The sequence below is a fragment of the Tauraco erythrolophus genome, chromosome 8 (genome assembly GCF_009769465.1).
Source record: "Tauraco erythrolophus isolate bTauEry1 chromosome 8, bTauEry1.pri, whole genome shotgun sequence".
Classification (NCBI taxonomy): Eukaryota; Metazoa; Chordata; class Aves; order Musophagiformes; family Musophagidae; genus Tauraco; species Tauraco erythrolophus.
Genome location: NC_141472.1, coordinates 45,031,530 through 45,046,039, shown reverse-complemented (window position 1 = coordinate 45,046,039; position 14,510 = coordinate 45,031,530). Strand labels below are relative to the sequence as shown.

Below are 14,510 nucleotides of genomic sequence, written 5' to 3'. Positions count from 1 at the left end.
AACAATTCACCTACAGCAGTAAAACATGAGAAAACTAAAAGAAACCTGAACCGTAAGTAAAAAAAGAGGGAAAGGGAGAAAAGATAGATTTCCCATCAGTCTGCTGGCTCAGAAAACATAGTGGGAGTAGAAATACAATGGAAGCTCCCATAAGCGGCAGCAAAGAATGCACTATTTTCATGGTTGGATGTACTCTGTCAAAGACATAGAAAACACATACTTGCTAAACAATTTAAAATGCACATGTACTACTAGTAACAAATTTGAACGCACAGACACATTTGTATGCAAAAAATAAAACCCTGGGTCATTTATCAGAGGTGCCTCTTACTTCCTTTCTTGGTTTCATGCCTTTATAGATGCAAGGGGTGCTGTCGCGGGCTGCCAAAGAACAAGGGGTGTGCAAATTCTCCGAGTTTGAGACATGAATGACAGCTCTGCAGAACTGCAGCAGATATTTTCATATAGTCACGAGCCATATATATTTGTCTGAAGGAGCTTTACAGAAGATGCCCCCCACCCTCCTATGTTCTTTAGGGTTCTTTCCCCCCTGCTCTCAACACTCATATGCTTCACAACTCCACCATACTCTCTTCTCCCTGTATAATAAAGGACTTACTTTCATATTTCTCCTATTTTTTGAAACTCCTTCCTTTTCATTAGTTCAGTAAGCAACTTTTATCAGTGGGTTCAAAAAATCTTTTCTTAAAAATATTAGTACTTACAAGGTTAAACAATGGATGATGTAGTTGTCATGCCAATATACTATTTTAAACAAACATGAGGCTAGTTCTGACCTCATTTAGAATACAGACATATTCACAGACTATTTTGAGCTTGCAAAGCATGGGTAATAGGTTCATATCAGTATCTACTTGAGAGAAGGGAAGCTCTCACTCAAGAACAGATTTTAAAGAAGTTTAAAGAACACAGCTCCAGCATATTATCCTGCCTTTCTAGAAGGAAAGGAGGAACCCACTCCACTCCGAAACCAGCAGCTGCTTCTATAATCTTGGATGAACGATGCGTTACTGATACTGTAAATGTATTTATTCCACGACTTCATAAAGTATCTGCATAAGAAATGCATCTTCTGTGACATAAAACTGCATACACACAACATGCATGCATCCCTGCAGCACCTCACGGAAGGTGAAGGTGAGAAAGATCCATTAGGGCAGGGAGCGGAAACAGAGAAGATGGCACAAAGGAGGCAGCAAATAATTTTGATCTTTTCTCCAGTACTGAACGGACTTACTGAAATCTTCAGCTAGGTGCTAAAAGCAGCTACGAACGGCCTGTGATGGCGGCTGCTTCTCTAAAGATAACTGACTCCCCACAGGAGAAGCACATATAGCCTCAGCTCAGTCAGCTGTTCAGCGGCGGGTCGCACAATTTCACCTCTTCCGTGATGCCCTATTTTAGCTTTTCATGCCAATTACTCAAAAGTTTGCACTGTTTTTAAACAGTTTGATTTAAGGTTATTCTCATAAGAAGTAGCATCAATTATTTTTCCCCCAGATGGAAATTAAATCAGCTTCAAGCTACGCTGTGCTTCACCATTATGAAATGTGTTATAGAGACATATATCATGGAAAAAGGCAGAATAAAGAATGGAGTGAAACAGAGGAAATTAATGATTTTAAAGGAAAACACGGAGAAATTAGAACTGCAGCAAGAAAACAAAAGAAGAGAAATGCACACCTAACAACAGCAACTGTTATAGCCAAAGAATGAGAGTTCAATCTTTCAAGTACAGAGGATTTGAAACAAGATCCATGGACAGCATAAAATCAAACACAATGACATGAAGCAGCTATTCAGACTTGTACTATTAAGAGAAGATTAATTTCTATTAATTGCATTACTAATTAAGACGCTTACCTATAATTCCACTGTCCTTGCTCTCCAGAGTGGAGCTGGGGCTGCTAATGGTTCCGCAGGGACTGCCTTTGTTGGCTGCTGTCTTGCCAATACAGCTATTGAGAGTGGAGCAGGGACTGTCAGTGCTGGGTGATGTGGTGCTGCTTGTCAGGGTGGAACACGGGCTCACTCCTTGACTGGCTACTGTACACTGCAACGTGGAGAAGAATGAATAGTTATTGTACAGGAGGCAGTGACTACTGTGCTGGAAACTGGAAACATCAAGGTGAAGTAGAACAAGAACAAGGCAAGGAGCCTATTTTGCAAGCAAAAACTTCACGAAGCAGGAGCTTTATCTTATTTGGGAACCTTAAGGACATGTTTTCAGATTACTCTTAAAAAGCAACTTCTGAAGAAAAAAGGGGAATCTCACAGTTCAGTGGAAGAGCTGCAGTAAGGCAGATTTCTTCTCTATTAAACATTTTACTGGATATCCCTCCTCTCCACCCCCAGTATTTATTCTTTGGGTTAAAACCACCAGAACTGCAGTCCGACTCACATTTTACTATCAATGAAACCCAAACTGAGGCACTAGGGTTTTATGAGATTTATGAGACCTGGGACTGAAAGTGCAGAGAGGAAGAGGAAGAAAGAGAGATTGGTAGTTACTGTGCAGTTTTGGTCAGCAGATGAGTTTCATATGGATAGTAGCCGATTGCTTCTTCCCAATTCCTCCACCCCCAAATGACAGAGACATACTGTCAAATAGAAGTGAACTTCATAGGAAAAAACAAACACACACACCCCAAAAGCACGCTCCTATTTTAACAACGCTGACATTTTCCATTCTCATAAAGCACTGAGAACAGAAGGACAGAAGTTCCTCCTAAATACTAAAACAAGGCAGAGAGAACTCTAGAAGCTATTCACATTCATAGTAGATTAGATTTAACTTCCAGAAATTATAAGGAGTCTTTTCTTTTAAGAATGTAAGATCATCTGACAATGTCAAAAACAAACAAACACCTGATAAAATTAATTTACAGTTTCATTACCATATGTCTATTAAAATGGATTGTATTTTGGTAACTATCAAGTAACTGTAACTAGCAAATAGAGGAAATAACATTAGTCCTCTCAGAAACAGGATGAACATTAAATGTACTATTTTCCATTATCCTACCATGACTTCACTTTTCTCTTCTAGATGAGCAGAAGTTGGGATCCCTTCTCCCAGTAAAAAACCCAATCTTGTCATCAATTCTTGTGCTGCAGGAGAACAGCTCGAGTCTTTATCAGGCTTTGCTTTGGAGTGGGGGGAAAAAAGTTGGTAAAGATTAGAGTCTTGTATTTGGAAACTGTAACAAGAGGTATAAAAAGTGCAATCATCAAATGTAAACACCAGATTTCTTCTATCAGCAATATATCTAACAGAGAAGCTAATGCCATTTAAGCTTTTTGTGCATTAGACTTCAAATTGTTGGCGGGTCCTGTATCCTCTGCATATCTGCAGAAATCTAGGGGAGAAAAAAAACAACCTGCCAGTCAAGAAAGAAATGGTTAAGTGCAACCAGTTCATCACCAGACTGATGATCCACATGATTATTCGTCTAACAGCAGCATTTAACTCAGTGCTATCAAAGCTCAGTGGCAGACTGAAGTTCTGTTCCATTAACTTTTTATAAAGTTTTCTGTACTGTTAAAAACACGAAAAAAAGATGTTAACAATAGAGATGTTTTGTAATCTGACAGTTAACACTACAATTAATACCATGCATTTTTGTTGTGCTTGTTATGTAAAGGATGCAACAGCAGTTCTAAATGTCCCGGGCTTCCTGATTGCAAAAATACTCAATTGTATCAGTAGAGTGCTTCAAAATGTACTCGAGTGTCCAACAGATATGAGACAATGTTCGAAATGAGGCAACTTCCAACAAAAACAGGCAATCACAGGTCTGCTTAGGGAAAACACCTATTGCCAATATAATCTCATAAACGAGCATCTTCTGCCATTTTCCTTCTTTGATGCCAATTTTGGCATCACCTACCAACTTGTAATACTCTTCCCTAGAAGAAATATTTATACAGCATTTATTTCTTTCAGCCATTAAAACAAGAACAATAAGCAGGCCCGTCCCAGCCGCAGGTATAACCAGCCAGTTAATGAGGGAGCGCGGTACCCGCTCCGAGCAACAGCCGGGAGCGCCAATCCCCCGGCTGCACCACCTGCCACCTGGCTCTGCACAGAGGGGGAGAAGCAGGAGCATCCACACTGCTGCTTCCCAACCAGAATAACAAAAAACCAGGCTGAACTGCCCCTTTTACTTGGGTCTTTCCCTCACGGCTTCGCTAAACCAAAGGAGTGTCAGGCCAGTGTTTACCACTCCTGACATTCAGTGGTATTTGCAATAAATCGCACATTTTTCCCCAAGCTGCGGATTGTAAGAAAAACAAAGAAAACAACGATTTTAACTGAAGAGGTGACCAGCAAGCCTTACTTCAGCAACGTTTCAATGAGTGACTTAAACCCCACCGTTGGCAAACACGAGGAGATCACTAGTCAGCCACTCCTCGGTATTTTACTCCAGCTCAATGCCTACTTGAACACACATAATTCCTGACTCTGTAGACATCTTAAGGTTTTACTCTGGAAGGTCGAATTATCTGATTCTCACTTAATCCCAAAAGGAGGAAGTCTACGAAATGGTGTCTTTTTTGAAAGCAGATAGCAAAAGTTTTTGTATCTCAGAATATTTTGCAAATTGATAGGCCTTTCCCTGTAAAATTGTCATTTTTAGGATTACAATTAATCTTTAAAATTACAATCCTGGAAATTAGAGTTCTGTGAAATCAAAATCTTCATTTTTCTATCAAAGTTCCAAACCCCTATTATTATTATTATATTTAAATTTTAATCTTTGACAAGCCTCAGTAAATGTTAAGCATAGTACCAGGTTCAGATCAGCAACAGAGATAAAAGCCAAAATCTAAGGTATTCAACCCAGCAACCACTGATGAGTCCTTAACACTAGAGTTCAATCTCGACCTTCAGCAGTCTCTGAAGAGAGGCTCATGACGAGATGGTCACCTTTAGATGAGGGAGATGAGGACCACACACCTCCCCAGCTGGCCGTGCAGCTTTCGTGCCAGCACTGAGATGGCTGTGAAGACGGAGGCACGAGAGGAACTACAACACACCAAACAGGGCGTACAGGAAAAGATGGTGAAAACAATTATGAGGAGTTCTACTTTCATGAATAAGGGGCTTTTTTAAAAAGAAAACATTGGCTTTTAAAACTGTAGTTTCCTGTAGAATTGAAGCAAAAGTAAAACAAAAAATTGTTCAGCTGGAACCTCATCAGTTACATGCAATGACTTTAATGAGGTCAGTTAAACTGAAAAATTAATCTAAAAATACAAGGCGTCTGAAATCCGTGTCACAGTCATACAGTCATATACCAGCGTCATGGGTCATTTTGCTTTGACCGTGACATTCGCTGTCAAAGTCACGCTCTGTGATGCACCAGCCAAATCTAATGAGCGTGAAACTTTCAAAGAATACCAGTTAACTCTAGGGAGGTAGCTCTTCCCAGTTTGCCAACACAGGAGCCTACGGTTATTGTCTTCTTATTGAGCAAGATTTTACAAAATTTCTGAAACGAAGCACTGTACCCGCCAGTGCAGAGCTACACTCTTGGAATCAGTTTACACCAAAACAAGTTCAGAAAAAAATCTAGTAGGCCTTTGGCATATGCAGCCACCACCACCACTCAGACATCATTCCGCCTGCAGTACGTGCGCAGCTCCAAGGACTGAGACAGCGACAAAGATCACGTAAGCATAACAGCAAGCATCTCCTCCTTACTACAAGCAAGTTAAATCTGCAAAACCTTCCTACAAAGAAAGAATCAGATCTCCTTATTATGCAGGCTCCTTCATACCACACTGTCTGAAACGAACAGCTGTTCTACCAAACAAAGCATCACCGAACAGACTCTTACCATTTTGACCGGGTTCTCCTTGCTCTGGTCCTTTCCTCAGCAGCAGCGCTGCCTCACCTGGCACTCTGGGACTTTCCACATACTTGGGCTTCCTGACAGGACCTGCAATGGGAACGAGCTGAGTGTATCTAATTTTTTCCAGATGGACCACAAGTTTCATGTGTACAGTGTTGATCCTCTGAGACGCAAAAAAAGCAGAGGAAATACTTCTCCCATACACAGCTGCTACCGTAAAGACTAGCGAGCTGCTGCACTTCCACTCCTGCGACAAAGAAACACTCTCTTTGGGCTTTTTGGTATGAAAAGCCTGCTGGAAAATAAAACCCATCTGCTTGCTGTGACAAATCTGAAAAAGTTTCCTGTAAAGTGAGTAACATGTTCAAACTCAAACAACTTTCAATGGGCCTCCTCAGTTCAGAGCTTTTATTTTCCATTCCAACAGGAAGATAATTTTGTTATCAGCATCTTTGAAGCCAGGAGAAAAAGACGACAGGCAGACAGCTTGCAACATCAACACACTGAATAATTCAAACCCGAGAAGCTTTATATTATAACATACTTTCTCCAAACACTGACAGGTGCCCTGCTCATAGGAATGGTGAAGATGAGTTAAAAAGACAAAGGAAAACATTAGTGGCTGCTAATGGTTTCTGGTTTCATTGAACAGCATCACATACATACCAAGTCCAAACATACTGCCTTCAGCATTACGAAGAAATGTGTATTTACACACACACGCATACTCTTCAAAAGTTAAACTAATTCACTCTTTACTCCCACTTTTAGCTTCATGCTTTGGTTTCAGGCTGTTTATGACTCTATTCTTTGTTAAATACGGTTTAGTAGCAACCACAGGAAATGTCAATGACACAACTTATCTAACAGAAGGGGAATGACGCTGCTGTCTAAAGGTTTACCAGAAAAAGTATATTGGCACTATTGAATCGACACGCACCTGCTTGCACTACAAACACAGGGTGAAATTCTGATCTTAACCCAGCAACTGATAGTACTGGCAGGGAGACTGCCAAGCTGATGCACAATATATCGTAGAACTGAAACGCCACCATATATTTATCCACATCCTGAAAACTATGTCAACAGAACTTTATTCCCATAAAGGCATTTGCAACATTGGAAAAGCACGAACAGGGAAACTTGCAAAGTTACACACTGGAAAGCTAAGATACTTAAACGGCACGAGGGAGGGAAACATCATCATCAGTGGCACTGAAAACTCAAACCCAAACTTTGGTTCTAAATTTTCATTAAAACAATTCCGATTTCTTGCAATGTGTGTAACAAAGCCACTTGAAACTTTCAAAGTTTTAGTGAGCTTGAGGTGTGGTAGGCGATTCCTGTGCTTCATCCAGAAAAACCTCAGTATTAGCTGAAGTCCCTAGAAACAGAGCCAGTTGCTGGGCTTAACAGAATATTAAATCAGAGGTATTTCTGTGGATTCCTCCAGCTTTGACTATAGACAGTGATTTTCCCTGCTTATTTAAATACAACCTTTTGTAATATAACAGACATGCAATCTGAGGTTCTCTCTATCCTGTAAGATCACTGTGAGCAGAAAAGGAAGTTTCCTCACTTGAAAACGCCTGATGTGCTGCAGTCAAATGATTTTTAAATGCATACATTAGGCCACCGTAACAAAGCAGCTGTTCACCAAAGGCAGACAGGACATTGCACAGGGTCCTGGGAAGCAACGGTACAGTAGCGTTTATGCAGTGCATCTGTAAAATAAGGAAAATATCCCACAAGTCCCAGTTTTATCACACTGTTTTGTGCACTCCGAGTATCATCGGTAAAGATGACAAGACTGTGGGCACAGTTTTTAAGCTTCCCCAACTTCATCATTACAATCACAGCAGTGTACTGGTATCTGGAGAGAGAGTCACTGACCCAGCACAACGCAAACGTTAACGAATCCCCTGTCCGAGCGGTTCGTAAGCCCACACAGGACTTTACAGGCCTACGATACGCCCATTTATGACCAACAGATCTTCCTCAGTTTGGCCTGCTACCATCTTAAGGGAGTCTTTCAAGAGCAATGTTTTTGACGGAAGCACTTAATGCTCAATGTAGCTTACACAGATTTCATATGAAATTCAAACTGGTATTAAAAGGGTTTTTAAACTGCAGTTCGTAGTCTTTCAATCCCTTAAGCTTACAGAATAACACATTAGATACTGCTTGACTGAGAAATCATGCATTTCTAAAAAAACAATTTTAGTGCAAAACCATTTCAGAGAAGTATTCTTTTATGTAGGAACTGTAATATCATGAATGAAGAGCCAGATTGAAACACTGACTTTACAAATATCACCTCATCACTTAAAAGATTCATATAACAAGCTCAGTTCTCCAATCTCCTAAGGGAACTACACTGAAAAATAAAAATCAAAAACACCAAAGGAAGAAAGGGGCTTCGTTATCAAGCTATTAAGCAAGATCTTTCCTTCCCACAGAAGTTCACAAACTTACCAAGTAGAAGCGTAAGTCTCATGACATGAAAGGGTTCCGATACATAAAAGTAAAAGGCTATCGGTAAATTCTCAAATACTTATACAACTAATTTTTCACTCTTTCTGAAGCCAACATTTGTCAATCATGACCTTGCCTCAGTGTCTACAGCTGCTTATTCTTTTATTATACATGGACAGCTATAACTGAATCCACAGATCACAGATGCTACTGCAGCATTTGACATGTGATGACTTCTAACTAGTTTCACAATGAGATTTCAAGAAAACAACAAAGGATACAGCCAGGACCTTTCCTTAAGTTAAATATACAAAATATAACCAAAGGTAGAGTTTTCAAAACAAAGGAGGTGAATGTGTCATTAAATAAAAACAACAAAAATACATCCTCAGTAACAACAAAAAAACAGTTTTAAAATAAAATAGCCTATAATGTACTGGAATCAGAGAAAAAATGACCAAAACCCAACAAACCAGGTACAAACTGAGTTTCACTCCTAGTGGGTCACCACCTCCGGGTGCGACCACCTTGCTGCATGCTGCTTTACCCCGCAGCCCTCGAGGTCTCACCTTCCCCCTCGCACACCAGTAACAAAAGCAGAGGTACTGACCTGTCTCACCTGAAAGCGCTTCCAGCATTTGGAGAAAACAGAATTGGCTTGTGGTGTGTCAGTCCCACACTGCAACACTCCAGCAGGCTGGCTTCCCTCCTCGCTTCCTCCTACTGCTAGCACGTAACTCGGGGCTGCAGCACTGCAGGCTTTCAGCTCTTCCTCCTTCTTCTGGTCTGGGATCTCCCTCACTAACAAAGTAAACCCCATTCAGAGAGCCCTGGGGAGAGGCTGCAGGACTGATGCTAACTATACCACACCACCCTTGATAAGGTGGTTTTCTTGTCTTCAAACAGGATCCTTCTACTTGGCTCAACATTCGAGGGCATGCCAAAGTTCTCCAAGACATCCCACCCTCTGTTTATTAAAAACTCCCCCATATATTTAGGCCATGACACTGCAGCCATACAAAGTGCCCACCGTTCCTTTTGGCAGCAGTCTCAGATGCTACATTAAGTCTTGAAAATTACATCGCTTTCTCGCTCGTTTACCTGAGTGCTTTAAAGCTGATGACTGCTTTTAAGGACAAGTCCCGACTCTCTCCCTTCTGGCCCGAGGCTGTCCAGGGTAACGCACTGGCCCATCACACTACACCTGACCTGCAGAGTGTGCCCTGCTACATCACACTATGCCCCAGGTACCCTCTGGTTCTACAAGAGCCCACCTCGACCCACCTGTTCTTTCCAATTTCCATTGAAAAGTGGAATATGGGAACACGGTTACAATCTCATTTCTTAGCTAAGAAACACTGGGCAGGGAATGCGAGTCGTACACGAACAGATGTTTGTATCTCTACCTAGAGACTATGAAACGATTACGTTTTTTAAACTGAAAGACAGCTTAGTTGCCAACTATCACCAGAGGGTGCTCTTGCAACGCTATTTCCTAATGAAAACAAGGGGCATTGGCCCTGGTGAAAGCAGCTAAAAATACATTCCATTGAAACAAAATCACATTCTCTAAGGAGACAATAGTCCAAATCTGTTATTTGTAAGCAGAAGTGTAATTAGAGGTATCAAAATTGAACAACAAAAAGCAACCATTCTAAAAGAATCAGAACATGTGGCAGTCATGTAAAACAGACTGGAATGGAAGTATCTTCAGGATGTGTCTTAACACTCACAAATTCAGCTGTGGAGGAGAGCCCTTATTGGATTTTCTTCCTCACGAACTAACATGGAAATGACTTATAGCACTTGGAAATCTGACAGACAACATTGCAATAACTAGGAAAAGTCATGGTAAATTTATTTTCATGCACTAATCTAGAACAGGACAGATTAATTAATCCATGGATGAAAACATGGATGGAAGCTCTGTTCCAAAAGTGTAAGATGGCTGAATCTGGTCTAATGAAAGGTTCACCTGAGACAGTATTTTATCAGCAGCAAATGGCAGAGAAGAATTTAAGTCAGGGAAAACATACTTCCCTGGTACACTTTTCCTGACTTGTGTTAGGTGCCTTACTGTTTCCTGAGTCAGAAGTGGTCACTTTCTATTTAAGATTTCTACACAGATCTTCCTTCCAAGAATTTATCCCGGCCTTCCTTGAACAACCTGCACCATCCATGAGTTAACCCAACATTGCATGAAATAGTAACCACATTGCTTCCTTCTCCCACCAACTGTCTTTCTTCCAGGCAGAAAAACACCAGCCAAATCTATTTAAATAATTTCTTCTTCAGAGACATTCCACACCTTTAGTCACTCCAGCAGCCTTTCTCTATATTGCAGATTTTTGAAGCTGGCATCACCAGAGCTACACTGGTGTCTTCCTGAGGTAGACAAACTACAGATTCATACAATTCCGTAACGATACTCTTTTTTATTTTATGATCTATTGCTTTCCTAGTAATTTTTAATGCTTTTTTGACTGCAGAAGAGCTGACTTTCCACAGAGTTATTGTAACTTGTGCGTCTCCTTCCTAATCCTCTGAACTGGCTTTCCCTCCCATCACCGTTACCCGAGTCTGATCCGTACGGATGCCGGGGACTGTCCCGAGGCAGGAGCAGGACCGTGCCCCTGGACAGCTTACCGCAGCAAGAGGAGCTGCCTCCCAGGGCTGTCGAGATCGGTGCACAAAACCAAAGCTGTAGGTGAAACCAGTTCTCTTACCTGGTCTAGCCTCAAGTATCAGGTATGCTGATCAACTTGATTATTAATTAAAAGTTTTAATTAAAGTTTAATTTGAAAACTAACTAAAAGTTCTATTGCACATTTATGGAAGACTCTTTCAGCAGTCATCTTTGGCATTTGCTGATGTGTTTAAAAGGAAAGCTGCTTCCTTTCTCTGTTCAAGCATGATGGTATCAATAATCTAAGTCAGTAAACATTTACTTCTAGGGCAGCAGCAGTATCTTTCATTCACATCTGAAACTCCAACCACCAATTTCTTTGAGGTATTCAAAAGATGTAGAGATGTGGTGCTGAGGGACACGGTTCAGTGGTGGACTTGGCAGTGCTGGGTTAACAGTTGGACTTGATGATCTTCACGGTCTTTTCCAACCTAAATGATTCTATGATTCTAGGAGTATGAAGCCTTCAAATATAGATGTTTTCAAGAACATTAGTCCAAATAACTATTGGTTAACTACAACTTTTAATTTTGAATTTATAACTCTGAAACACACTGTCGGGAAAATCTGTTTTTAATTTACTAACCAAAATTTTAACTAAAACTACTCAGACCCGATAAAAAGTTGTGAAAAACTCTTCATTAAAATCTGAGTAGCATTTAGTAAATATACTCTTTAGTTGTTATCATGGAGTACTGCTTCAGTCTAGCAGACTCTGAATAGAATTTTATTTCAAAGAATTAATTTCTGCAAGACTTTAAAAATATTAATGATATGATTTACATCAAAAAATAAGTACTTTGCACAACTCTGCTCTTTGACTGCAACTACTACTTTAAGTAGTTGCTTTGCCTTCACCTGTAAACTGAGAGGACTGAAATTAGAATTTTGTTCTACCACTGGTTAGATAACTTCATCACTACCTCTTAACTTCAGACTACTATTTTAACTTTCCATGCAATCCTTTCTTCTTTCATCCACGATATCCTGAAAAATCTTTAATTTGCTATTTGTAAGCTACTAAAGCAGAGTGCTTTGAAATCAGTACATTAGTATACTCTCTTTTTATTACTCCTGTCCCAGATGCTAGACAGGTAATTTATATTAAATCATCTTCCATCAGCTATAGTTTGTTGAAAGCCAAAGGAATAGCACAGAATGTTTCCATCAGCATCCTGTCACCTGGTTAGGTATTTGTACAAAATAATGATACCTAAATGCCAATCCACTCACAGAACTTCATAATCTTAAGAAATCTTTTTCTTTGGCTATATATCACAGTGGAATGACTTTGAAGTCATCATGAGCATGGCTTTTCATTCAAAATTTATCAACTATTACGCATTTTCTGCAAGAGAAACAGTTAGCAGCCTACACTCTGCTTATAAAAATGCATGTCACTAAACCAAATTATGGGGTGGGGAGGTTGGCAAGATATTGTCTCAAATGTACCTAGAATGCAGGTAAGTTTTCCCAACAGTAACAAAACTTAAGAGTTAGATCCTCACCTTCACTTAAGTCTCTGGAAAAAAATTCCACTTCCTTCTCTATTACGAGGACTTCACCCTATCTTTCAAAGTTGTTTAGCACGCAAATCACTTGCGGTAAGAGACAAAACAACAAAATACCATTCTGTGGCTCAAAATTTTTAAATGAACTGTCAAAATCAACCCAAAATTATTTAAACATGAAGTAAGACCAAGAATACTTTTTACAAACTGTATTTACTATCCTGTGACAATTCTCTGAGCAATCTTTTTTCTTTAATTTTACGTAAAATGGGTCATTAACAAAGACATTTCTCAGTGCTGACAAAAACCAACTTTTGACATTCTTTGTTGTAAAGTTTGTAAGGTCTAGGAGCAAAGAACCTCAAAACTGTTGAGTGGCTCCACAAGTAATAGGAATATGGACAATTTCACTTGACGCTCAAGCTTTGACCTGAATGAACCCAAGTGATCCGAGCGTGTTGGAATGATTTGCATGTACAGAATGCTGATAAAAAGAAAACCAGATGGAGCACCTTATTTAGCAAGGCTCATGCATAAGTATGTGGGCATTACTAAGGACACAACCATTAAAAAATTAACAAGTTTCTTGTGAACTTCAGCAGCAATTTATCTACTAATACATTTAGGTATGGAGATATGAGTAAAATAAATGAACTGTAAAAGCCACAAACAACATTCACTCTTACAGTCACTCACATATGAATAAACAAAGGTTTTTCAAGCTGTCTTCTACCTAACTAATCATGATTATAATAATATATTTAACAATATATCAATAAATATTTAATAATATATTTAATAATATCTTAATAATATATAAACATATAGAGATAATATATTTATGATTATGCATTAATCATAAATAACAAGTTTTAAACATATTCAGACATTTCAACACAGGTACTGTGATATCAATTAGAATAAGTCTTTGACATACGAAATAGTATATTCTATTTAATCACCAATTACCTTTTTTCCCTGGGAATATGCAAAAAGCATTCACTGCTCTTGTTCTTATTGCAAAAGATTAACATGACTTTGCTGTGTTACTTTAAATAAAAGTTAATATAAAAATGAGTTAAAGTTCTGAGCAGATTCTAGTTGCTCATCGGTTTCATTTTACCTGGAGACTTTTTGTTTGATCTTGGTTGCACTAAATAGGACTGGCGTGGCAGCAGGGGTGACGACGGCAGCGACATTGAGACTCTTTTGGCCACGTTCATTCTATAGGCGTCCTCGGAGACCGGCTGATCACCAATGGGAAAATCTGCATTGTGGCCAGACGTGGCTATAACCTGCAAGGCATTCTCTGGGCAGGAGTCACCTGCTAAAAATAAAATTTTGTCACCCGTTATGTGATATACCAAAATAAAAAGCATAAAAGTTGCATTGAAATACAAGTATTTAACATAAGAAAACATATTTGGCAGTAATGATTCAGCACGACTCGTCTTACTGTGCAGCCTCCACTGCAGAACCCAGATAACGACTAGAAAAATTTAAATACACAAGTAAAAGAGATTTTATTCTACTGTAAAAGAGATAGCAAAGGGGAAGAAAAAACTCACTTTCAATAAAGTAAGTGCTTTTCAGATTTCATCCTTAGAGGTAAAACCAACTTTCCTATGAAGATAAAAGTATTTTTACAGCTCAAAAGGTATTTTAGGATCACTGTGATATCCTGAAAGTCAAGACCATCTGAATATCTTGTTTACTGAACTAGCTAAAGGAGGAATTTAGTTGGGTTATCCCTTAGACTCAATTAAAAGGTGGATCACTTCATAGATGCACATTCATAGATGGCCAGTCTAAGCTTTATTTTTCTGTTTTAAAATGAAGAGGTCCTGTTATGTGCAATTTGACAGCAACAGCGATTTTTTGAAAAAACAAGCTATTGGTTCACATTGTACTACATGGCACATCAAAACAGGGAAATACGCTCAAAATGGATAAGTTTCT

At 39.4% G+C, this 14,510-nt stretch overlaps 1 protein-coding gene across 1 annotated transcript in view; it reads right to left on the bottom strand.

Moving 5' to 3' along the window:
* Positions 1-14,510, bottom strand: part of TANC1 (tetratricopeptide repeat, ankyrin repeat and coiled-coil containing 1) — a 59,594-nt gene that overhangs the window by 32,429 nt on the left and 12,655 nt on the right. Inside the window, exons 2-5 of the mRNA XM_009978408.2 lie at positions 13,675-13,875; positions 5,865-5,966; positions 3,047-3,168; positions 1,885-2,074 (exon numbers count right to left, since the gene is read on the bottom strand). Of these exons, the coding sequence (XP_009976710.2) occupies positions 1,885-2,074; positions 3,047-3,168; positions 5,865-5,966; positions 13,675-13,875 (615 nt within the window). The remainder of the gene's footprint in view (positions 1-1,884; positions 2,075-3,046; positions 3,169-5,864; positions 5,967-13,674; positions 13,876-14,510) is intronic.